This window comes from Ursus maritimus, unplaced genomic scaffold (assembly GCF_017311325.1).
Source record: "Ursus maritimus isolate PB19 unplaced genomic scaffold, ASM1731132v1 scaffold_7, whole genome shotgun sequence".
Classification (NCBI taxonomy): Eukaryota; Metazoa; Chordata; class Mammalia; order Carnivora; family Ursidae; genus Ursus; species Ursus maritimus.
The window spans coordinates 24,813,596-24,834,851 of NW_024426885.1; the positions used below are offsets into that span (position 1 = coordinate 24,813,596).

A 21,256-nucleotide genomic window follows, 5' to 3' on the forward strand; every position below is an offset into this window, starting at 1 on the left:
AAAATCCTAAAGACTCCACCAAAACAAATTATTATTATTATTATTTTTTAAAGATTTTATTTATTTATTTGACAGAGAGACAGCCAGCGAGAGAGGGAACACAAGCAGGGGGAGTGGGAGAGAAAGAAGCAGGCTCATAGCGGAGGAGCCTGATGTGGGGCTCGATCCCAGAACGCCGGGATCACGCCCTGAGCCGAAGGCAGACGCTTAACCGCTGTGCCACCCAGGCGCCCCTCCACCAAAACAAATTATTAAAACCACAAATGAATTCAGTAGAGTTGCAGGGTATAGAGTTAATACACAGAAGTTGGTTGCATTTCTATATACTGATAACAAAATAGCAGAAACAAAAATTAAGAAAACAATTTCATTTACAGTTACACCAAAAAGAATAAAATACCTAGGAAAAAACTTAACCAAGGAGGTGAAAGACCTGTACTCTGAAAACAATAAAACATTGATGAAAAAAATTGAAGGTGACACAAATGGCAAGATATTCCATGCTCGTGGATTGGAAAAAATAATATTGTTAAAATGTCCATACTACCCAAAGCAATCTATGGATTCAATGCAATCCTTATCAACATACCAACAACATTTTTCAAAAAACTAGAACAAATAATCTTAGAATTTGTACTGAACCACAAAAGACCCAAATAGCCAAAGCAAACTTGAGAAAGAACAAAGCTTAAGGTATCACAATCCCAGATTTTAAGATATACTACAAAGCCGTAGTAATCAAAACAGTATGGTACTGAAATAAAATAGACACATAGTTCAGTGGAACAGAATAGAGAGCCCAGAAATGAATCCACATTTATGTGCTCAATCAATAGCAAAGGAGGCAAAAATATACAATGGGGGAAAGTTCAAAAATCTTTCTTAAAAAATCAAAAAATTAAAAACAGAAATTCGTATGATCCAGTAATTCCACTACTGGGTATTTACCCAAAGAAAACAAAACCACTAATTTTTAAAAAACCATGTGTTTATTGTAGCATTATATACAGTAGCCAAGATATGCAAACAAAGGTCCATCAAAGGGGAGGAGTGTGAGTGGTGGGGGATGGACAGAATGGGTGAAGGGAAGTAGGAGATACAGGCTTCCAGTTATAGAATGAATAAGTCATAGGGATAAAACATATAGCACAGGGAATATAATCAATGGTATTGTAATAACGTTGTATGGTGACAGGTGGTAGCCACACTTGGGGTGAATGTAGCACAGTATAGACGTCAATTGCTATGTTGTATACCTTAAATTAAAATTGGGTATCAGCTATACTTCAGTCAATCAAACAAACATCAATATAGTGTCACATTTCCCAGCTGAATTTTTGTTATATGTCCCCCAAAAAGAAACAAAAAGTGATAGTTTTCTGCAGAGCTTTTAAAAACTTTCCCCCAGCAGCGATCCAAGTGCCCTGGACCTTGCCAATCTCACGTGTTTGCTGAGTGAAAGAGCCAAAGAATTCCTCGTGGAGAACAAAGTGCAAACCTTTTACCAGCAGGAATTGGAAATTGTGGAATCTCTGCTGTCCCTTGCCAATCAGCCTGTGATTTACAGTGCCGGCCCCGAGCAGGTAAGTGCAGCGTGCCCATGTGAGAAGTTCAGGGCCCCTGTCCCTTATCTGCAGCTCAAGGGTATGGGTGAACACGACTGTGGCAAGAACACTGAGAGGGCAGACCCAGGGAATAGAGGTTCTGGTTCTATTCCATGTTTCTCTCCTGGAAAGGTCACTGACCACTAAGAATTTGAAATGAGAATGCAGCTGCCCTTTTGCCCTCCTCACTTAATCTCAGTAAACTTAATCTTTGGGTTGGGGAAAAAATAAGTAGTTTAGGGTTCATACTCCCTACTTCTTAGTATTCGCTGAGATGGGTATTTCATCTAAGCAGGAGTCAAATGAGGGGGAGATAAATGAGAAGAGGTAATTATCTTTCCAAGATTATTTATTGTTCAGCAAGATGAGTCTTTTTTTTTTTTTAAGATTTTATTTATTTATTTGACACGGAGAGTAAGCACAAGCAGGTGGAGGGAGAAGCAGGCTCCCTGCTGAACTGGGAGCCCAATGTGGGGCTTGATCCCAGGATCCTGAGATCATGACCTGAGCCGAAGGCAGCTGCTTAACTGACTGAGCCTCCCAGGTGCCCCCAGCAAGATGATTCTTGTACCAAAGTTTAATGACTTGGTCTCTCTTCATCAAAATAAGGTTACTTTATTAGGATTTGTATAAAGACCGAGTTGTATTCAGTCTGGTTTATAAGTAAAAATTTCTAGGAACGATCAAGTAATTTCTTACTCCTCTGGGAAAGAGCTATCCCTTCCCCCCCACCCCCACCCCCCATGTTAAAGGTGAACTTAAGTGTTTGGTTTTTACTTATTCCCCTGGAATTAAGAGTTATTTGAAACTTTGGTTTTAGGCTTTCCCTTTCATTGCAATTCTCAGGTTTTTTTGTTGTTATGACACCATTTATTTTTATTTATTTCATTTATTCTACCAGGGAATGATCTCTGCTGAAATGTCACCTTCTTGCCCTCCCCCTATTTGCTCTGATAGCCACCTGCTTCCTCACTGTGTTATCACCCTGTTTTCATATCTTAGGATATCACTGGTATTTACTTGTTTGCCTTCTATTCCCCTGCCAGAATTTAAATTTTACAAGGGCAGAGGTCTTCTCTGTCTTGTTCTTCGCTCCCTAGAACCATGGCCTAGAACAGGGCTGCCAGAAACTAAGTTCTTGATAATTATTTGTTGGTTGAAGGAATGAGTAGTTTTTAAAAATTTAAATAGTCTCCAAAAGTACCTACTTAAAAGTAAGTTTCCTTCCCATCCTCCCTCCTACCCCCTTTCCCCAGAGACAAGCACCATTGCTAGTCTCATGAATATCCTTCCAGAGAGACTCTGTGCATTTATAAACTAGGAGTAGTTTTGTCCCCCCTCCCTTTTTATTACACAGTTGATAGCATGCTAAAATCTAATCTGTACCCAGCTTTTCACTGAACAGCATGTCTTAGCCTTTCCTAGCCATACACAGAGATTTGGCACTATAATCTTTTGTTACATGTACTGTAATTTATTTAACCGGTCTTTCCATATCTGGACGGTTTAGAAGCTTTCCGATCTATTGTCATCACCAGCAGGGCTGCCGTGAGTACCCTGGTTGGTAACATAAGTTACTCCTTGTGATTCTGGCCGAACAGAGACCAGGTCCTTGTCCTGACCTCCTAGGCTACAGCCGCTGCTTCTCAGGTTCGTTCACGAACCTAATTATCTCCTCCTGGCTGCAGGCTGTGTGCGCAGTGACCCGCGATGTCATTCACAGAGACAGGGATAGCGTGTCAGGGGACGCGCAGGTGGAGGGGGCCCCGACTGGCCGCCGGCCGCAAGATGAGCCTTCCTCCCATTTGGTCGTTTGGAGGCGGTTCACGGCCAAGTTAGCCTCCTGGCACTTTCAACCACTCTGTCAGCATGTTTGGAAGGAAACTGAAGCTTAGCAAAGACCACATTCTTCCCGTGAACCCACTCCTCTGTAGGAGCCACAGTTAAGTAGAGAGACTTGAGGATTCTCTGAAGTCTCCTCCATTCAAAACGACCGTGGGGAACTTTTGGCGTGATGTCTTTTTGAAAATGCTCCGAGCAGACACTGGTGTCTGCCCGGTCATGTATGTTTAAAGAGAAACGAACGTGGCACTTTGTTTTGTCTTTGGAAACTTTTTTCATCAATTATGAATTATTCCCTCACGTGACTCTGGTTGGGGAGGTCAGCGTCATTAAGTTGAATTCTGCTTAATAGAGCCTAGGAGACTAAGGATGCTTTACAGTGATGGTGAAACCCTAGATCCTTTGGTACTTTCTGTTGTCATACAGATGAAAGCTTCACAAAAAATCATTGTGATGGTGTTATATAGTTTAGAGGCCAGGGGAGACAGGGCTTGAATGTCCCCCGCCTTTTTCTTTTTCCGTAGTGGCCCTTCTTAGCAAATCCAGAAACATGATAAGCAGACCTTGCAAAACCATTGTTTCTTTGACAGCTGGATAAATGTAGTGTGCTCGAGAATGAAGACTATATATATATTTCAGAGACCCACCCAGTTCCTGACCTGTGGCTGGGAGAGGCCTGCTCGGGCTCAGCGCATTCAAGTCACTTTCTGTCTCTGTGCAGTTTCGGCTTCCTGAGTCGGATGAGCCTTGGCTTTAGAAAAAGACAAGAAGGACACAAATCGCAGGCCAAGCCAAGCTGCTGGCTAGCAGAGATGATTGGAGCCCTCCCCCCTGAGACTGTATGGTTATAACCAGTAGGGAGATATGTTCTGAGGTCAGCTGAGGCAAATGTTTTTGGAAAGGAAGTTTCACATACTGTTTATATTCGCAGAGCCTTTTCTGTTGGGTCCTTCTTGTTCACAGCTGAAACTGCTTTTAAGCTCACAGACCTAGCACACTGTCTTTCTGCTGCCTGAGCTTACAGAAATCTGGGAGGAGGAACTGAGCTTTTTGTGTGGTCTGGGGATAATCAGGAGTGATTTCTAATGATGGCAGTAATCATGCAACACTCATTTTTAGTCTCCAGTTTATTTCTATCTTGGTAAGAGCTGTAATAAACTCGACCCGTACGATCCTGATATTAAATTGACTAAAAAGATGAATTTCCTTAGAATTATGAAGATTAAGTGGCTGTAACAGTTTTCATGGGCAAGTCTATTTGGGGTTGATTGTGCTTCCCCTAATAAACACAGCTTTTCCTAGAGCCCCCAGAATAAAAGGATTTGTGACTGAGAATTGCTAGGTGAGTTGTTTATTCTAAACACACTCATATAGATTTTCTGCCCGTGGGAGTCATCACATAGTTCTTGGCGTTATTCTGCCTTCAGAGAACGGATGCTGTCATAACTTGGAATGTTTGTCAACTTTTAGGCCGTAATGTTCTAATAACCAGGTGCTCCAGCTTGTTGACTATTAATTTCATTAAGAGTGTTAGACTGTCCTCTTCAGCCCAGGGTGGGGAGCGTGTTTGTGAAACATCACTAGGATCCATTAGATTAAAACAATCCTCTTTGGAAGGCATCTTCTAGAAAGAGAGGGTTTCTTTAGGGATGCAGTGGTCAACGCTTGAGGCCATTTGGGGGTTTCTTTCCTGCCCCTGTCACTTGCAGGAAATGTCATCAGCGAATCACAAGCAAACTTTCTCTTTCAGCGTCTGTGGTACTGCCCCAGATAGCCTTCATCAGCTATTTTTTTTTTTTAAGATTTTATTTATTTATGGAAGAGAGAGAGAATGAGTGGGGGAAGGGGCAGAGGCAGAGGGAGAAGCAGACTCCCTGAGGAGCCGGGAGCCTGACATGGGACTCGATCCCGGGACCCTGGGATCATGACCTGAGCTGAAGGCAGATGCTTAACTGACTGAGCCACCCAGGCGCACCTTCATCAGCATTCTTCATTAGGGGTAGGACTTTGCCTTCAAATGCTCTTTTAGAAGCTTTGCCTTGTTTCTTTGATGCTCTCCTCTTTTAAGTATCGTGACAATTTCTGTCACATTAAAAATGGGTCTGTACCTTGAAGGATAATTGTTCACCACTTTGTTTCAGGAATGGACTGAAAAACCCCAATGGAATAATAAAAAGGATACCTCCTCTATAATGGGGTATTTACTTCCCATTCATTACACTGTGTGCTATGTGCCAGGGAGGAGGTGGCCAGGTTGAAATAAAGTCCCCAACTCAGAAAGCTTAGTTTAGTTAACTATGGTGGGACATAGCTGAAGGCCTAGCTTCCTCAGGATCAAGAAATAGGATGAACTGGTAACTCTCGGTAAACCTGTGTCTTAGAGGAGAAATACTGAAATTGAGGAGATAGAAAACTCATAGCAGCAGAGGTTTCTTCCGTGTGGTCTGGGACCCTTCCGCCTTCAGCCCCGTGGACGCGTCTTGGACAGACAGGTCTCCACATGGCTGTTTGCCTCCATTTGCCTCCATTTAAAATAAGGAGACTACTCCATACTTTCTTCATCCTAGAATCCCCAACTTATTTCAATATGTGTAAAATTCTCAATTCAGTATGTGTAAAAAGCCATACCTTTAATGAAAAAACTGAGCTAATATACATGTACAGTGTTTTGGCTCCAAATTTAAAAAAAAAAAAATCAAAGATTATCTTTTTGTTTAGGAAACAATTCTACCAAAACAACATGGGAATAGAAGTAATTTTAAATGTTCAAGATGTATAAACTATATACTTTAATTCAAAGATTATTTTCTTGATTTTCCATTTCATACTGTGAAATTGAACAAAGTCACAACTAAGGTACGGAACAGTTATCAAGCACAATCCTACCCAAGCAAACTTCCCAGTCCTGCTTAAATACCATCCTGCTAGGCCACACACCTGGATCATTTTGACTCAGCAGATAAAAAGCCTGTTGGGTGAATTCATAAACCAGTTGGTCCAGGGAGTTACTCTTAGATGCTGCACGACGGAACTTAACTTCTTTTCTTCTTTTTCTTTTTCCTTCCTACAGGGGGATTCTAAGAATGACACCACTTCCAAGGCAATTCATAGTATATTTAAGAATGCGATACAGCTGCTACAGGAAAAAGGATTTGTTTTCCAGAAAGATGATGGTTTTGATAAGCTATACTATGTAAGAGACCTGCAACGTTATTTTTTTCTTTCATAGCTTTGATCACAACTACATTCATTCGTTAGGAATACCTATTTACTGTTTTTAAAAATCATTAAGGAGGTTCATGAAATAAGTGAAAGTCGGCCCTTCTCTTTCCCCAAGGTGCCATTTCTTTTTAAAGATTTTATTTATGTATTTTAGAGAACGTAAGCAGGGAGGGGCAGAGGGAGAGGGAGACAGAATCTAAAGCAGACTTTGCACTGGGCACAGAGCCCAACGTGGGGTTCGATCCCACGCCCAGGAGATCACAACGTGAGCCAAATCCAAAAGTCAGACACTTAACCCCCTGAGCCACCCAGGCGCCCCCCCCCACACTCCCCTCCACCGCCAAGGTGCGATTTTTAACATTATGTCCTTCTAGGCACTTATCTGTGCATTTACAAAATGTACGCATAGGTGCTTCTGTGGTTTTTTTGTTTTCCCCCCAAAATGTGATTATCCTGCGAATCAGGGCTTCTCAACCTTAACCCTGGGCCAGGTGGTTCTTCGCTGTGGGTGGCTTTCCTTGGCATTGTAGGGTGTCTCACAGCATCCCTAGCCTTCATTCACTAGATAGCAGTAGCAGCCCCCCACTTGTGACAACCAGAAGTGTCTCGGCTTATCGCCAGGTGTCCCCTGGGACAGTTGAGAACCACTGCTCTAAATAATGCCTGGCGTTTTGGGGGGTGGGGTACCAAAAAAGCACATCACAGGCATCTTTCCATGTGAGTACTTCTAAATCTTCCTCAGTCTTTTTGACCTCGCATGGTCCTCCCTATGATGGGTTCCTGCCCTACACTTTTAACCACTTCTTTCTGGTGGACATCGAAGTTGATTCGGAGTTTTGCTCTCACAGATAGTATTGCTGTGGCTATCTTTGTGAATTCACATAAGGGTTTCTATAAGATTAGCTCTTAAAAGAGGAATTGCCAGAGCAGAGGGCATGTATTTTTAAGCATTTGGTCAGCACAGTCTGATTGACCTCCCAGAAGGCGATACCGACATTCTCACCAGGGGTACAAGTGCCTGCTTGCCTCATACTTTCGGAGTTGAAGGTTCACCTCTTGCTGCCTACCTTTAATAACTGGAGGAGCCATGCTTTCAGTGAACGTGGGTTTCCTCGTGACCACTGATATTAGCAGTGTAGATGTGGCTTCGGTCATGAGTGATTCTCCTAGAGGCAGATCAAAATTCTTAGGAATCCCGGAAGTCTCACTATTAACAACATGATTCTTGAGGGGAATCCTTACCAGGATTCCTTAATTGGACATTTCCTTGTTGTTGATTTACTCTAGTGACTCCCCATTTTAGAGAGTTTTTAAAAATTAAGATATGTTTTAAATACTATTTGAGTAACTTTTAAGGTTTTTTAAAAAATTTTATTGTTAAGTAATCTTTACACCCAAGGGACGCCTGGGTGGCTTAGTCGGTTAAGCGTCTGCCTTCAGCACAGGTCATGATCCCAGAGTCCTGGGATCGAGTCTTACGTCAGGTTTCTTGCTCAGCAGGGAGTCTGCTTGTCCCTCTGCCTGCTGCTCCACACCCCCCCCGATTGTGCTCTCTCTCTGACAAATAAATAAAATCTTTAAAAAAAAAACCTCTACACCCAGCGTGGGGCTTGAACTCACAACCCTGACATCAAGAGTCGCATGCTTCACCAGCTGAGCCAGCCAGGCACCCCAGTTTTGTTTTTGTTTTTTCTTAAGTACTACACCCAGCGTGGGGCTTGAACTCACTACCCTGAGATCAAGAGTTGCACGTTCTACCGCACTGATCCAGCTAGGGGCCCCTGAGTAACTTTTGAAAAGGGTATTCTAATCTGTGTACGGGTGGGTACAGACCACCTCCTCCTGGCTGGAAAGGCCTGCTAAGGTTGGAGAAGCCCGTGCTGGGCAGCTCACCTTCACGTGTCTCCCCCACCCCTCCCATTCCTCCTGGGGGGCCCCGGCTTGGCCCCGTGTGTCTGTGGAAGGCGGCTCTTCTCTTCCCGGGCAGCAGGCCAGGGCTGAGGTGCGGCAGGGCTAGGGCACTTCCTCCTGTGAATCAGTGTGAGCTGGAATGGGGTGAGCAAGCAATAATAGCTCTTTTTCCTCCACAGAACCATCCCCCTTCTCTCCTCCCCTTCCACCTCCTCCCCTGGGTCGGTTTCTGTTTTCCGGAGGGCCTTGGCTCAGGGAAGTAGTTATCACAGTGATGTGAATACTTCTGTTTGTGTAGGGCTTTCCTGCTTTCAGCTGCTCTCACCCCCATCACCTTAGTTAATCTTCACAATAACCTTGTGAGTCAAGATCCCGACTCGTTCTAAAGTCTGGTCACACAATTCCTGATACATGTATTTCTTTGCTGGCTTTGTTTCCCCTCCCCCCCTTTTTCTTTCTTTGTGTTTTGATTTACTATGGAACATGAAGGTAAAACCCAGCTGGTTACTTGGCTTCCCTCTCACTGGAGCAGGTTGAGAAAGGAGCTTCGTTATGTTTGCCTTTGAGACAGAAAGTGTTTCCGCGGATGATCTTGATATACTCTCTTGCTAGCTTTTCCGGACAGTTTTTATTTCATTTGTTTTTCTTTGGGGTTGGGAGAAAGAAGAAAACTAATGAGATGTGAGACAAGTATCAGGGCCCAGAGGAAGGAGTCCTGGTTGGAGATCGAGACTTTGATCACTTGGGTCTCCCTTTGAATATAAAGACGAGTAAGAGACACTATGAACGTGTCACGAATATTTGAGAAGAAAGTTAATTTCAGGTTTTCTTGACATCATGGCCCCGGTAAAGCACCTTCCAAGGGAGTGCCTCTGGGCCAACTACAAAGCAGTGAGCTGCTTAGGGACAGAGCTGGTTTGACAATAGGCCAAGTACCAGAAACCCTCTTGTTGGTGTAGGGATGGTGATCACTGTGAAATCTTTAGAAACTATCCTAAATACTAGTCTGGGAGGCTGGATGACACAACCACTTCATTACTTAAGAATGCTCTCTCCCCTGTTTTTCCCATTTAGGTAACCAGAGAAGACAAAGAACTGCACAGAAAGATCCACCATATCATTCAAGAGGACTGCCAGAAACCAAATCGTGAGTGCTAGAATGCGCATGTATGTGGTGCACTGGTGCACTGGAGGGGGTCTTCCCTCCCAGAGAGCACAGGATGGAGAGTCAGGAGACCTGTGGCCTTCCCCAGTAATGACTTGGAAATATGACTGGTCAAGGCACCTGCCCTCTCTGAGCCTCAGTCTCTTCTTCTGTACAGTGAGCATTAGACTGTCAAAATTGTTCTGACCTTAGCTTCACATATGACTCGTCCATAGAGCTGTTTTAAACATGCAGCATTCAGGTCCCAGCCCTGGGGATGCTGATTCGTTAGGGGCTGGGGCTGGGGCAGGAGCTAGACGGGCCAGCGTCTCAGGTGTTTGCGGTACAGTGAGGTAAGCCACCAGCCTGGGACTTCTTGACCTTCTGGCTCTCAAGTTCTCTCTGATTTGTCTTATTTCTTATTCTACTCTTGTCCCTTGTCTTTGAACGCAGACGAGACGGTTTCCTCCCTTCTAACATCAAGCCTTTCAGTGTTAGGAGAAATGGTTCTAGACATTACAGTTTATGGTGAGTGTAATTCAGTCATCTTGGAACCCCATAATTTGTAGAAGAAATGGTTTAAAATACAGTTGGTTTTAGTGGAGTTAGGTCAACCCCTAGTGGTTAGAAACTCAAACTGTAGTTAGTCTGACAACAGACATTACCATTTTCACACGAGTTAGAGAAGAAAGCACTAGCCCTATCTTTAAATCCTGTGTAAACTGAGCATACTTCAAGGTGACTTTTCAGAGTCTGTCTTTTGCAAACATATGCTGATAATGAATGTTGGCATTTGTCAACAAACGAGGCTGGAAGAAAAAGGGAAAGACTTGTTAATGACTGCAGGTCTTCTCAACCTGCTTGCTCTTTCTCCAGAGAAACCCACCCCCAGCCCTTTCAGCCCCTCCGTCCCCAGGGCCTGGCCTTGCTCCAGGCTGAGTCAGCGGGTGGAGCTGGACCAGGTCTCCAGCCCTGGTGTTTATGGTATGCAGCCCTACTTAGCCTTTAAGAACCGATGAGGTCAGATCCTAGAATGGTGTGACAACAGATCTTAAAATAAACTGAAAGCAATCTATTATTTTAATGCAAAGTTTCTGGCTTTTGTTCACATCATTCAGAACAGCAAGGACGAGTATCCTTCAGTTGGGGGAAGACCTGTCTATCCACAATTTAGGGAGCTGTAAAGAGCAGTGAAATGTGGAGTTCCTCAACCAAGAAGAGACGAGAGGCTGCTCCCCAAATAGCCTTCCTGCGCTCATCCTCCTGTTGGCCACCTGGCCAAATCCTTACTTTGGTCTGTACTAGGAACAGGATGGATTGAAATAATCCCGGTGCCTGGTGAAGCGAATGAAAGGAACTCACACTGCATTTCTCAGGGGAACCAAACCGCCTGGTGGCCCGAGAGTCTGCAAAAGTGGCAGGTTTTCCATCCTCTCCTAACCCCCACACTGTGCCCCTCAGTCTGTATGTGGGGAGCCTCTGGCAGCTGTAAGCCAGGCTCCAGAACTAGGAAACTCCCAGGAGCTGAACTCTGGGGCATGAGGAACTGAGAAGGCCAGGAAAAATACCTCGTAGGGACTGTCTGGGCATCTGTTGTGACCACTCCTTGTCCTAGAAAATATCTGTGACATTAAATATATATATATTCTGAGTAATCATGTATGGACATGGTAAAAAGTCAGACAGTGCAGAGTGCACACAGAAAATCAGAATCCCTCCGAACCAGAACCCCAGGCTCTATGTTCCCACGTCCACAGGCAGTGGTTGTTACTAGTTTCCTGCATACCGTTCTAGAGAGGTTGTATACACTTCCAGGCACATTTGTGTAGTTTTTTTTTTTTTAAAGCCCCACAAGTAAAGGTTATCATACGATGCTCAGTGTTCCACACCTTGTGTCTTAAATCTGACATTGGCTTCTAGAAGTCATTCGGCAACAGCACATCCAACACTGCCTCAGTCTTTTGAATACACAGGATTCTATTATACGTACGGATAGGCCTTCAACCTCTTGATCATTCCTACTGGGTCTTTAGTGTGTTTCTGACCTTTTGTACAAAATACAGCATTGAGTGTTTCTTGTCAGGATGATCGGTAGGATGTAAAATCTTTAATCGTCGAGGAGTATTTCAGTAACGTATAAACTTAGAATAAGGAAAGGGCTATAAACATGAAGCCTGTTTTCAGTCCCTAAAGCACTGACCCTGGGCTTGTCCAAAGACTGGCAGCATGGCAGAGTTGTGAAGAGCGGGGCTCCGGAGCCGCCTTGCCTGGGTTTGAATCCAGGCTCTACCACTTTGAAACTGTGTGATCTTGGATAAGTCTGTGCCTCTGTTTCTTTTCTTTTTTCTTTTCTTTTCTTTTCTTTCCTTTCCTTTTCTTTTCTTTTCTTTCTTTCTTTCTTTCTTTTTTAAGATTTATTTATTTATTTTAGAGAGAGAGCATGTGAGTGGGAGGAGGGGCAGAGGGAGAGAGAGTCTCAAGCAGCCTCCCTGCTTAATGCAGAGCCTGACACAGGGCTCGATCTCATGACCCTGAGATCATGACCTGAGCCGAAATCAAGAGTCAGATGCTCAACCGACTGAGCCACCTAGGTGCCCCCCTTTTTTTTTAGTTAAGTATAATTGATCTACAATATTTTATTAGTTTCAGGTGACATTTATATACATTACAAAGTGATCACCATGGTGTCTAGATTACCATCTGTCACCATACAAAATTATTAAGATATTAACGACTGTAGTCCCTATTTACATCCGTGGGACTATTTTATAACTTGAAGTTTGTACCTCTTAATCCCCTTTACCTGTTTCATCCAGCCCCTCACTCCCCTCCTCTCTGGCAACCACCAGTTTGTTCTCTGTATTTATCTGTTTTTAGATTCCACATACAAGTGACATCTGATATTTGTCTTTCTCTGTCTGACTTATTTCCTTAGCATAATACCCCCGAGTCTATCCATGTTGTCGCAAATGGCAAGATCTCATTCTTTTTTACAGCTGAGTAATGTTCCATTGTATATACACACCGTTTCTTCCTTATCCATTCAGGTATCGGTGGACACTTGGGTTGCTTCCATATCCTGGCTATTGCAAATAATGCTGCAATAAACATAGGGGTGCATATATCTTTTAAATTAGTGTTTTCATTTTCCTCAGATAAATACCCAGAAATGGAATTGCTGGATCACATGGTATTTCTATTTTTAATTTGTTGAGGAAGCCCCATACTGTTTTCCACAGTGGCTGCACCAGTTTGCATTCCCACCAACAGTGCATGAGGGTTCTCTTTCTCCACATCCTCACAACACTTGTTATTTCTTGACTTTTTGATTCTGGCCATCCTGACAGATGTAAGGTGGTGTCTCATTGTGGGTTTGATTTGCATTTCCCTGATGATGAGGGATGTTGAGCATCTTTTCATGTGTCTGTTGGCCATCTGTGTGTCTTCTTTCTAAAAATGTCTATTTAGGTCTTCTTTTTTAATTGGATTGTTTGGGGTGCTTGGTTGGCTCAGTGGTTGGGTGTCGGCCTTTGGCTCAGGTCATAACCTCAGGGTCCTGGGATGGAGCCCCACGTCGGGCTCCCTGATCAGCAGGGAGCCTGCTTCTCCCTCTCCCTCTGCCTCTCCCCACTGCTTGTGCTCTCTTGCTCTCTCTCTCTGTCAAATAAATAAATAAATTCTTTGGGAAAAAAATTGGATTGTTTGCTTTTATGGTGTTGAGTTATATGAATTTTTATATATTTTGAATACTAACCCCTTATAGATCTATCATTCACAAAGATTTCCTATTCAGCAGGTGCCTTTATGTTTTTTTGATGGTTCCCTCTCTGTGCAAAAGCTTTTTAGTTAAGTGTAGTCCCAGTTGTTTATTTTTGCTTTTGTTTCCCTTGCCTGAGGAGACAGATCAAAAAAATATTGCTAAGGCTGATGTCCAAGAGTTTGCTGCCTCTGTTTTCTTTCAGAAGTTTTATGGTTTCAGGTCTTACATTTAGGCCTTTATTCCATTTTGGGTTTATTTTTATGTATGGTATAAGGAAGTAGCCTAGTTTCATTCTTTTGCATGTAGCTGTCCAGTTTTCCCAGCACTGTTTATTGAAGAGACTGTCTTTCCCCATTGTATATTCTTGTCTCCTTTGTCATAGGTTAAGTGACTGTCTATACACGGGTTTATTTCTGGGCAGTCTATTCTGTTCCGTTGATATGTTTGTTTTTGTACCGGTCCCATACTGTTTTGATTACTACAGCCTTGTAGAATAGTTTGAAATCTGAGGGCGTGATGCCTCCAGCTTTATTCTTTTTCAAGATTGATTTGGCTGTTTGGGGTATTTTGTGGTTCTGTACAAATTTTAGTATTATTTGTTCTGGTTCTTCAAAAAATGCTATTGGTATTTTGACAGGGAATGCATTGAATTATATTTTGCTTTGGGTAGTATGGACATTTTAACAGTATTAATTCTTCCAATCCATGAACATAGAATGTCTTTCCATTTATTTGTATCGTCTCAGTTTCTTTCATCAGTGTCTTATAGTTCTTAGAGTACAGATCTTTCATCTCTTCGGTTAAGTTTATTCTTAGATATTTAGTTCTTTTTGATGCAATTATAAGTGGGATTATTATCTTAATTTCTCTTTCTGATAGTTTTTAGTGTATAGAAATGCAATCAATTTCTGTATATTAATTTTGTATTCTGCAACTTTACTGAATTTGTTTATTAGTTTTAATGTTTTTTTGGTGGAGTCTTTTGGGTTTCCTATATATAGTATCACATCATCTGCAAAAGGTGACAGTTTCACTTCTTTTTTACCAATTTCAATGCCTTTTATTTCATTTTCTTTTCTGATTGCTATGGCTAGGACTTCTGGTACTATGTTGACAATAGTTTGCCTCATTGTCTTTATATGCAAAATGGGAATAATAATAGTACCCACATGATGGGTTGTTTTGAGAATTAAATACATTGGTGGAATAGGAAGTACTAGCAATCTGTCTCTCCACTTAGACAACAATTGCATCTGCCTAACGTAACTATATTAGAACTCTGGAGTCTATCGAAGGCTTGCAACTTCCAGGGGAAGGCTTGGAGAGTAAATTGGGGATAATTTCAATTTTCAGCTCTTAGTAGCAGGTACCATTTCCTCACCTCCAGCCACATGGCAGCACCTGTGCACATGTTCTTGGAGTAGTTTACACAGAGTTTGCAAGAACCTAGGTAGGCAAAAAGGAACAGGTCCTCCAGATATCAGGGATCAGTGCTCTGTTTACCTATTGCTGCTTTTTTTAAAAAAGATTTTATTTATTTATTTGAGAGAGAAAGAGCAGAGAGAGCACCACATGAGAGGTGCGGAGAGGCAGAGGGGAATGGGAGAAACAGAGTCCCTGCTGAGCAGGGAACCCAACTCAGGGCTTGATCCCAGGACCCTGGGATCATGACCTGAGCTAAAGGCAGACACTTAACCAACTGAGCTACCAGGTGCCCCAGCCGAATCACAGAGTTCCAGACAAAGAGGTGGGTGGCCATTGTTGCACCTCCTCCCATTGTTGCAAGCCCCTCCCCCAAAAGCTGGGGACTTGCAGTGGATTTAAAGGACTGGTGTCTTTTCCCCTCCCCTTCACTTTTCTTTTTTCCCCTTTTGGGAGCCAGAAAAGAAAGACCAAGGCATTAAAAAGCAATTGCATATATGGGAAAAATCAGAAAGTGATTATGCATGCCCAGGGAGAAACATGGGCTCAGAAAGAGACTTGAGAAGAACTTAAGTTTATACCTCAGGCTGATCCTTGACACAGAGGCTGTAAATAATTAAAAAAAAATAAAAAATAAAAACAAAACAAGAAAAACCCAGCAAATCCTGAAGGGGGAAAATCTGCTCTCCAGAGTTACTGTATTATTAAATTCAAATGTCCAGTTTTCAACTAGAAATCACAAGGCACACAAAAAAGTAGGAAAATATGGCCCATTCAAAAGAAAAAATAATCAACAGAAACTGTCCCTGAGAAAGCCTTAATGGCAGATCTGTTAGAAACAGAATTTAAAACAGCTGTCTTAAGGTTGCTCAAGGAGGTAAAGGGAGATGTGGAGAAGGTCAAGAAAATGATGGATGAACAAAATGGAAATACAAGTAAGGAAATTGAAAACCTCAGAAGAAACCAGAAATTCTGGAGCTGGAAAATATAACTGAAATGAAAATTTCACTGTAGAGATTCAAAGGCAGAAGAAAAAATAAAAAAAACTTGCAGTTAAAGAAAAGTGAACAGAGCTTAAGGGACCTGTGGGACACCATCAAGTGAGCCAACATATGTATTATGGGAGTCCCAGAAGGCGAAGAGAGAATATTTGAAGAAATAGTGGCTGAAAACTTCCTTCATTTGATGGAAAACATGAATACAAACATCTAAGATGCCCTGTGAACTCTCAAGTAAGATGAACTCAGAGAGACCCACACCTCAACACACCATAATCAAACTTTTGAAAGGCGAAGACAAAGAATCTTGAAAGCAGCAAGAGAGAAGCAATTTGTCACATACAAAGGCTCATCAATAAGATTAGCCTGTTTCTCATCAGAAACTTTGGAGGCCAAAGGCTGTGGGCTGATACATTCAAAGTGGTAAAAGGAAAAGAAACCTGCCAACCAAGAGTCCCATATTTGGCAAAACTGTTCATCAAAAGTGAGGGAGAAATTAAGACATTCTAAGATAAACAAAGGCTGAGGGAGTTTGTTACCACTAGACCTACCCTGCAAGAAATGCTCAAGGGCGTTCATGAAAGGATGCTAGACAGTAACTCAAAGCCATGTGAAGAAATAGAGATCTCAATAATGGTAAATAGGTGGACAGTTACAAAAGCTAATATTACTAAATTTGTAACTTCACTTTTTGATTTCTGTATGATTTAAGAGGCTAATACATTATTAAAAATAATTATTAATCTACTTACATTATTGTAACTTTGGTTTTTAATTCCACATTTTGTTTTCTGTATAATTTAAGAGACTAATGAATTTAAAAGAATACTTAGTTTATGTTCTTGGGCAACACAATGTGTAAAGATGTAATTTTGTGACAGCAACAACTGAAAGATGCGGGAATAGAGCCATAAAGGAGTAGAGTTTTTCTGTGTTGAAGTTAAATTAGAATACATTCAAATAAGGATGCTGAGTAATCCCCATGGTAACCACAAAGAAAACAGCTATAGAATATGCACAAAAGGAAATAAGAAAGGAATTTAAACATTTCACTACAAAAAAAAAAATCAGCTAAACACAAAAGAATTCAGTAATGCAGGAGACAAAGGACAAAAAGTTGGAAGGCATATAGAAAAAAAAATAGTAAAATTGAAAAAAGTAAGTCCTTCCCCCACCAACAATAATGAGTTTAAACCTAAATGGATTCAACTCTCCACTCAAAAGACAGATTGGCAGAATGGATTAAAAAAACATGATCCATCTATATGCTGTCTACAGAAGCCTCACTTTAGATCCAAAGACACAAATGGATTGAAAGTCAAAGGATGGAATACGATACCCTGTGCAAATAAAAGTAACCAACAGAGTAGGAGTAGCTATACTAATATCAGACAAAACCAACTTTAAAACCAAAAAGTTTACAAGAGAGTAGGAAGGGCATTATATACTATTAAAAGTTTCAATACAGCAAGAAGATATAGCGATTACAAACATTTATGTACCTCATGACAGACCATCAAAATAGATGGAGTAAAGATTGACAAAATTGAAGGAGAAATAAATAATTCTACAATCATAGTTGGGGATGTCAGTACTGTACTCTCAATAATGGGTAGAACAAGCAGACAGAAGATAAGTAAGGACATAGAGAACTTGAACACCACAAGAAATCAACTAGATCTAACACTACAGAAAACACTCTCTCCAATAGTAGAAAACACATTCTTCTCAAGTGTACATGGGGCATTTTCCAGGATAGACCACATGTTAGGCCACTGATTAAGTCTCAGTAGATTTTTAAAAGATACCATATGAAGAATCTTCTCTGACCACAATCGGATGAAGTTAGAAGTCAGTGACAAAACTGGAGAATTTAACAAATTTGTAGAAATTAAACAACACTCTTAACTAGTAGATCAAAGACGAAGTCACAAAGGAAATTGGAAAATAGCTAGGGATGAATGAAAATGAGAATACAACATATCAAAACATAGGAGATGCAGCACTCGAGGGAACGTTATAGCTACAAACACATTAAAAAACAAGAGGGATCTCAAATCAAAACCTAACTTGTAACAATTTAAGGAACTAGAAAAAGAAGAACAAATTAAAGCCAAAGCTAGCAGAAGAAGGGCAATAATAACAATTAGAGCAAAGATAAATGAAATAGAGAATAGAAAACAGTAGAGAAAATGAAACCAGAAGATGGTTCTTTGAAAAAGGCAACAAAATTGCCAAACCTTTAGCTAGAGGGACTAAGAAGAAAGAGAAAAGACTCAAATTACTAAGAAACGAACATGAGGACATTAGTACTGGTTCTACAGAAATAAAAAAAGACTGTGAAAGAGTCCTGTGAACAATTGCATGCTAACAAACTGGACAACCAGATGAAATGGACAGGTTCCTAGAAACACAGAACCTACCCAGACTGAATCAAGCATAGCAAAAGGAAATACGAGTAGCGCTATAACTAGTAAGGAGATTGAACCAGTAGCTAAAACTCTACCAACAAAGAAAAGCTCTGGACCTGATGGCTTCACTGGTGAATTCTGCCAAACACTTAGAAAAACTGAAACCAGTCCTTCTCCCCATGTGACTGGAAGGTCACTTTGTGAGCATCCTTTCCAGACAGCAGCCTGGCCTTTCTGAAGAAATAGTTTAAGGCCTTCGGGGCAGTCAGCATCGCTGCTCAGGGCCCCACATAGGTCCGTAAGCCCTCTTGAGCCCTGAGCTTGGGCATGCGGGCCCTGCAAAGACAGTGTAAAAGCCGGACGGTGGTGACAGTCCTAGTGCTCCATCTCTGCCGTGTGCAGGCCCAGGTTGGTTGGAACGCCTTTCCACCATCCAGCATCACCCTTCTCAGGAAGAGCTAAACTGCTTTAGAGCAGGCACTAGGTTATGTGTATCATCTTAGGTTATGGAGAGGATGATGGAATCCTAGTCATTCCCGTGTAGGAAGCACCTGCCGCCCGGCTCCTTTGATCCCCACAACCACCGGTGAAGTAGGTGATTTTCTCCCCATCTTACAGATGAGGAATCAGACCCAGAGACGTGAACCACACTGCCCCTGTCGGAGCCAGTACTTGAATTCGGGTCTGTTGGACTCTGGAGTCCGTTCTCCATCTGTCACTTGCTCATCCTTGCTCAGCACTACATGCATAGTAGGTGTTCGGGAAGTCTTTATTGAATGAATGTTGAAGGGACAGCCTGGAAACCAGTGCAGGTGACAAGTTTTTCAACAGTAACCCCAACTGGGAAGGTTAATGAGTGGACAGAGCCACTAGAGGTCAGAATTTAGCAAGTCTTTGTTAGCTCGGGAGCACAGCTTGGGATAGTCTCTGACCCTGAGAGCTGGAAAGGACCCCAGAGGTGCCCTTACCCCCTTCATAGTCCCTCCCCCTCCTCATTGGTGAGAAAACTGGGGCTCAGAGATGCTATGAGTTGCCCAAAACTGTGCTTTGCACAACACCACGATACCTCTTTAATCACCTTCCTGGAGCCTAAAGCATTTTGTTCTCTGAGAACAACATTCGGTGACCGTGTGGAGCAGCAGGTGCGCCAGCTGCTGGGGAGACAACAGAGAGGCCAAGCCTGGCCCTGCATGGGGCTTGAAGTGAATCTGGGGTCTTCACTCTCTGTGGTCTTCACTGTGCATTCCACTACTCTAAATCATCGGTCTGAACTAGGAAGGAGGTTGCTAACCCTGAACTTCTATCATTGTATACCAAATGGTCTTGGGTTTTTTGGGGTGGAGGGTAAGAGATGACTAGAACACAACCATCATAGACGGGACTGCTTGGAAGCCTAGGCAGAGAAGAATGAGAGCAGACCAGTGGTGGGAATCCCTTCTTCCCCAGGCTGTTACATCAGTCAGGACTTACGGGAAAGAATATGCAGGCTGCCGTAAACCAGCTCTACTGTCAGTCTCAAGAGGGCTCCCGCCTGGGAAGCTGTGGGTTCGGCCCCGAACAGGTGCACTTATACATATAACTGCACTAAAGAAAAAAGATGGTCAGGGGCGCCTGGGTGGCATAGCGGTTAAGCGTCTGCCTTCGGCTCAGGGCGTGATCCTGGCGTTATGGGATCGAGCCCTACATCAGGCTCTTCCGCTATGAGCCTGCTTCTTCCTCTCCCACTCCCCCTGCTTGTGTTCCCTCTCTCGCTGGCTGTCTCTATCTCTGTCGAATAAATAAAATCTTTAAAAAAAAAAAAAAAAGAAAGAAAAAAGATGGTCAAGCACTAAAAATCCATTCAGTTACAGATAATCAATTATCGATGAGCCATCCTTAAAGGTTGAAGGCCTGAGTTCCTGAGCAGTGGGTCCATGTCATGTGGCAAAGTAAGGGGCCTGAGAACAGGGCTTTTGTTTTGCTTCCGCTGGTAATCTAAACCAGTGCATCTCCAACTCCGCTGTGCCTACGAATCACCAGGTTCTGACCCGGGAGCTATGGAGAAGGATTTGCACTGAGTGGGGAGGAGGGTCTGACAGGTGTGCCAAGCTTAGCCCACTGCCTCTTTCCAGCAGATGCAGAGAAGGGCTGCCACTTCCAGCACATCTTGGCCTGTGCTCGCCTGAGTGTCAACCCAGACCTGAGCGAAGGTGTGCTGCAGCAGGTGCTGGAGCTCCTGGAGGACCAGAGCGACATCGTCAGCACAACGGAGCACTACTACACGGCGTTCTGAGGCCAGGCCGGCAGATGGCGTGCGCGGGGCCGGGCCAAGGAAGAGGACCAGCAGGTGGTGGTCACTCCCAGGCTCCGATTTTAAACCTCACGCCGAGGCTTATAGGCCTGGTGGCAGTGATCTCATAATAAACTGTGAAGTATGGTCATTTAAGGAATGGAACTGGGCTTAAATTCTGTAGGCTGCCCTCTGGCTGCTGTATCCGTGGGATAAAGTAACTTATCTCAGCCATGACATAGAAAACCCTCCCCATTGACCTCTTGCCTGGACCGGGCATTGCTCTTAGAGCATTAGGGAGGAAATTGGTGGCTGAATTGGTGTGTATGTGGCTTGAGGCTCTGTCACAGTAAAGGGGTGTCACATGGTAAAGTGAAGTGAAGAGCATCTTGCCAGATTCACACAGACCTAAAACATTTTAAAACTTCAGCCTATTGAGTACGTTCTTGTAGGCCTGTTTCAGTGGTTAAGAACCTAGTGTAGGGAACTCCTTCTTGGGTGAGTATCACTCACCTACGATTTCCATGGATCAAGTACCAGAGGTGGGTCCTGAGTCCTGGGACGATTGTTGTTTACGGACCCCCCAGAGATGGGAATAAATGGATCCGAGGCATGGCTCTGTGTTGGTCATTTTCCTTATTTTCCTCATAAATTAAGAGGTGTCTTGGTACAT

At 42.9% G+C, this 21,256-nt stretch overlaps 1 protein-coding gene across 4 annotated transcripts in view; it reads left to right on the forward strand.

Annotated features, from left to right (window-relative positions):
• Positions 1-21,198, forward strand: part of STN1 (STN1 subunit of CST complex) — a 46,116-nt gene extending 24,918 nt beyond the window's left edge. For 2 of the 4 annotated variants that reach the window (XM_040624335.1, XM_040624333.1), the window contains 4 exons: positions 1,409-1,583; positions 6,517-6,639; positions 9,654-9,726; positions 20,426-21,198. In XM_040624335.1, coding sequence (XP_040480269.1) covers positions 1,409-1,583; positions 6,517-6,639; positions 9,654-9,726; positions 20,426-20,586 — 532 coding nt within the window. In that variant the 3' untranslated portion in view covers positions 20,587-21,198. The remainder of the gene's footprint in view (positions 1-1,408; positions 1,584-6,516; positions 6,640-9,653; positions 9,727-20,425) is intronic. The other 2 variants (XM_008683672.2, XM_040624334.1) reach the window with 2 other exon arrangements.
• The last annotated feature ends 58 nt before the right edge of the window (positions 21,199-21,256 follow it).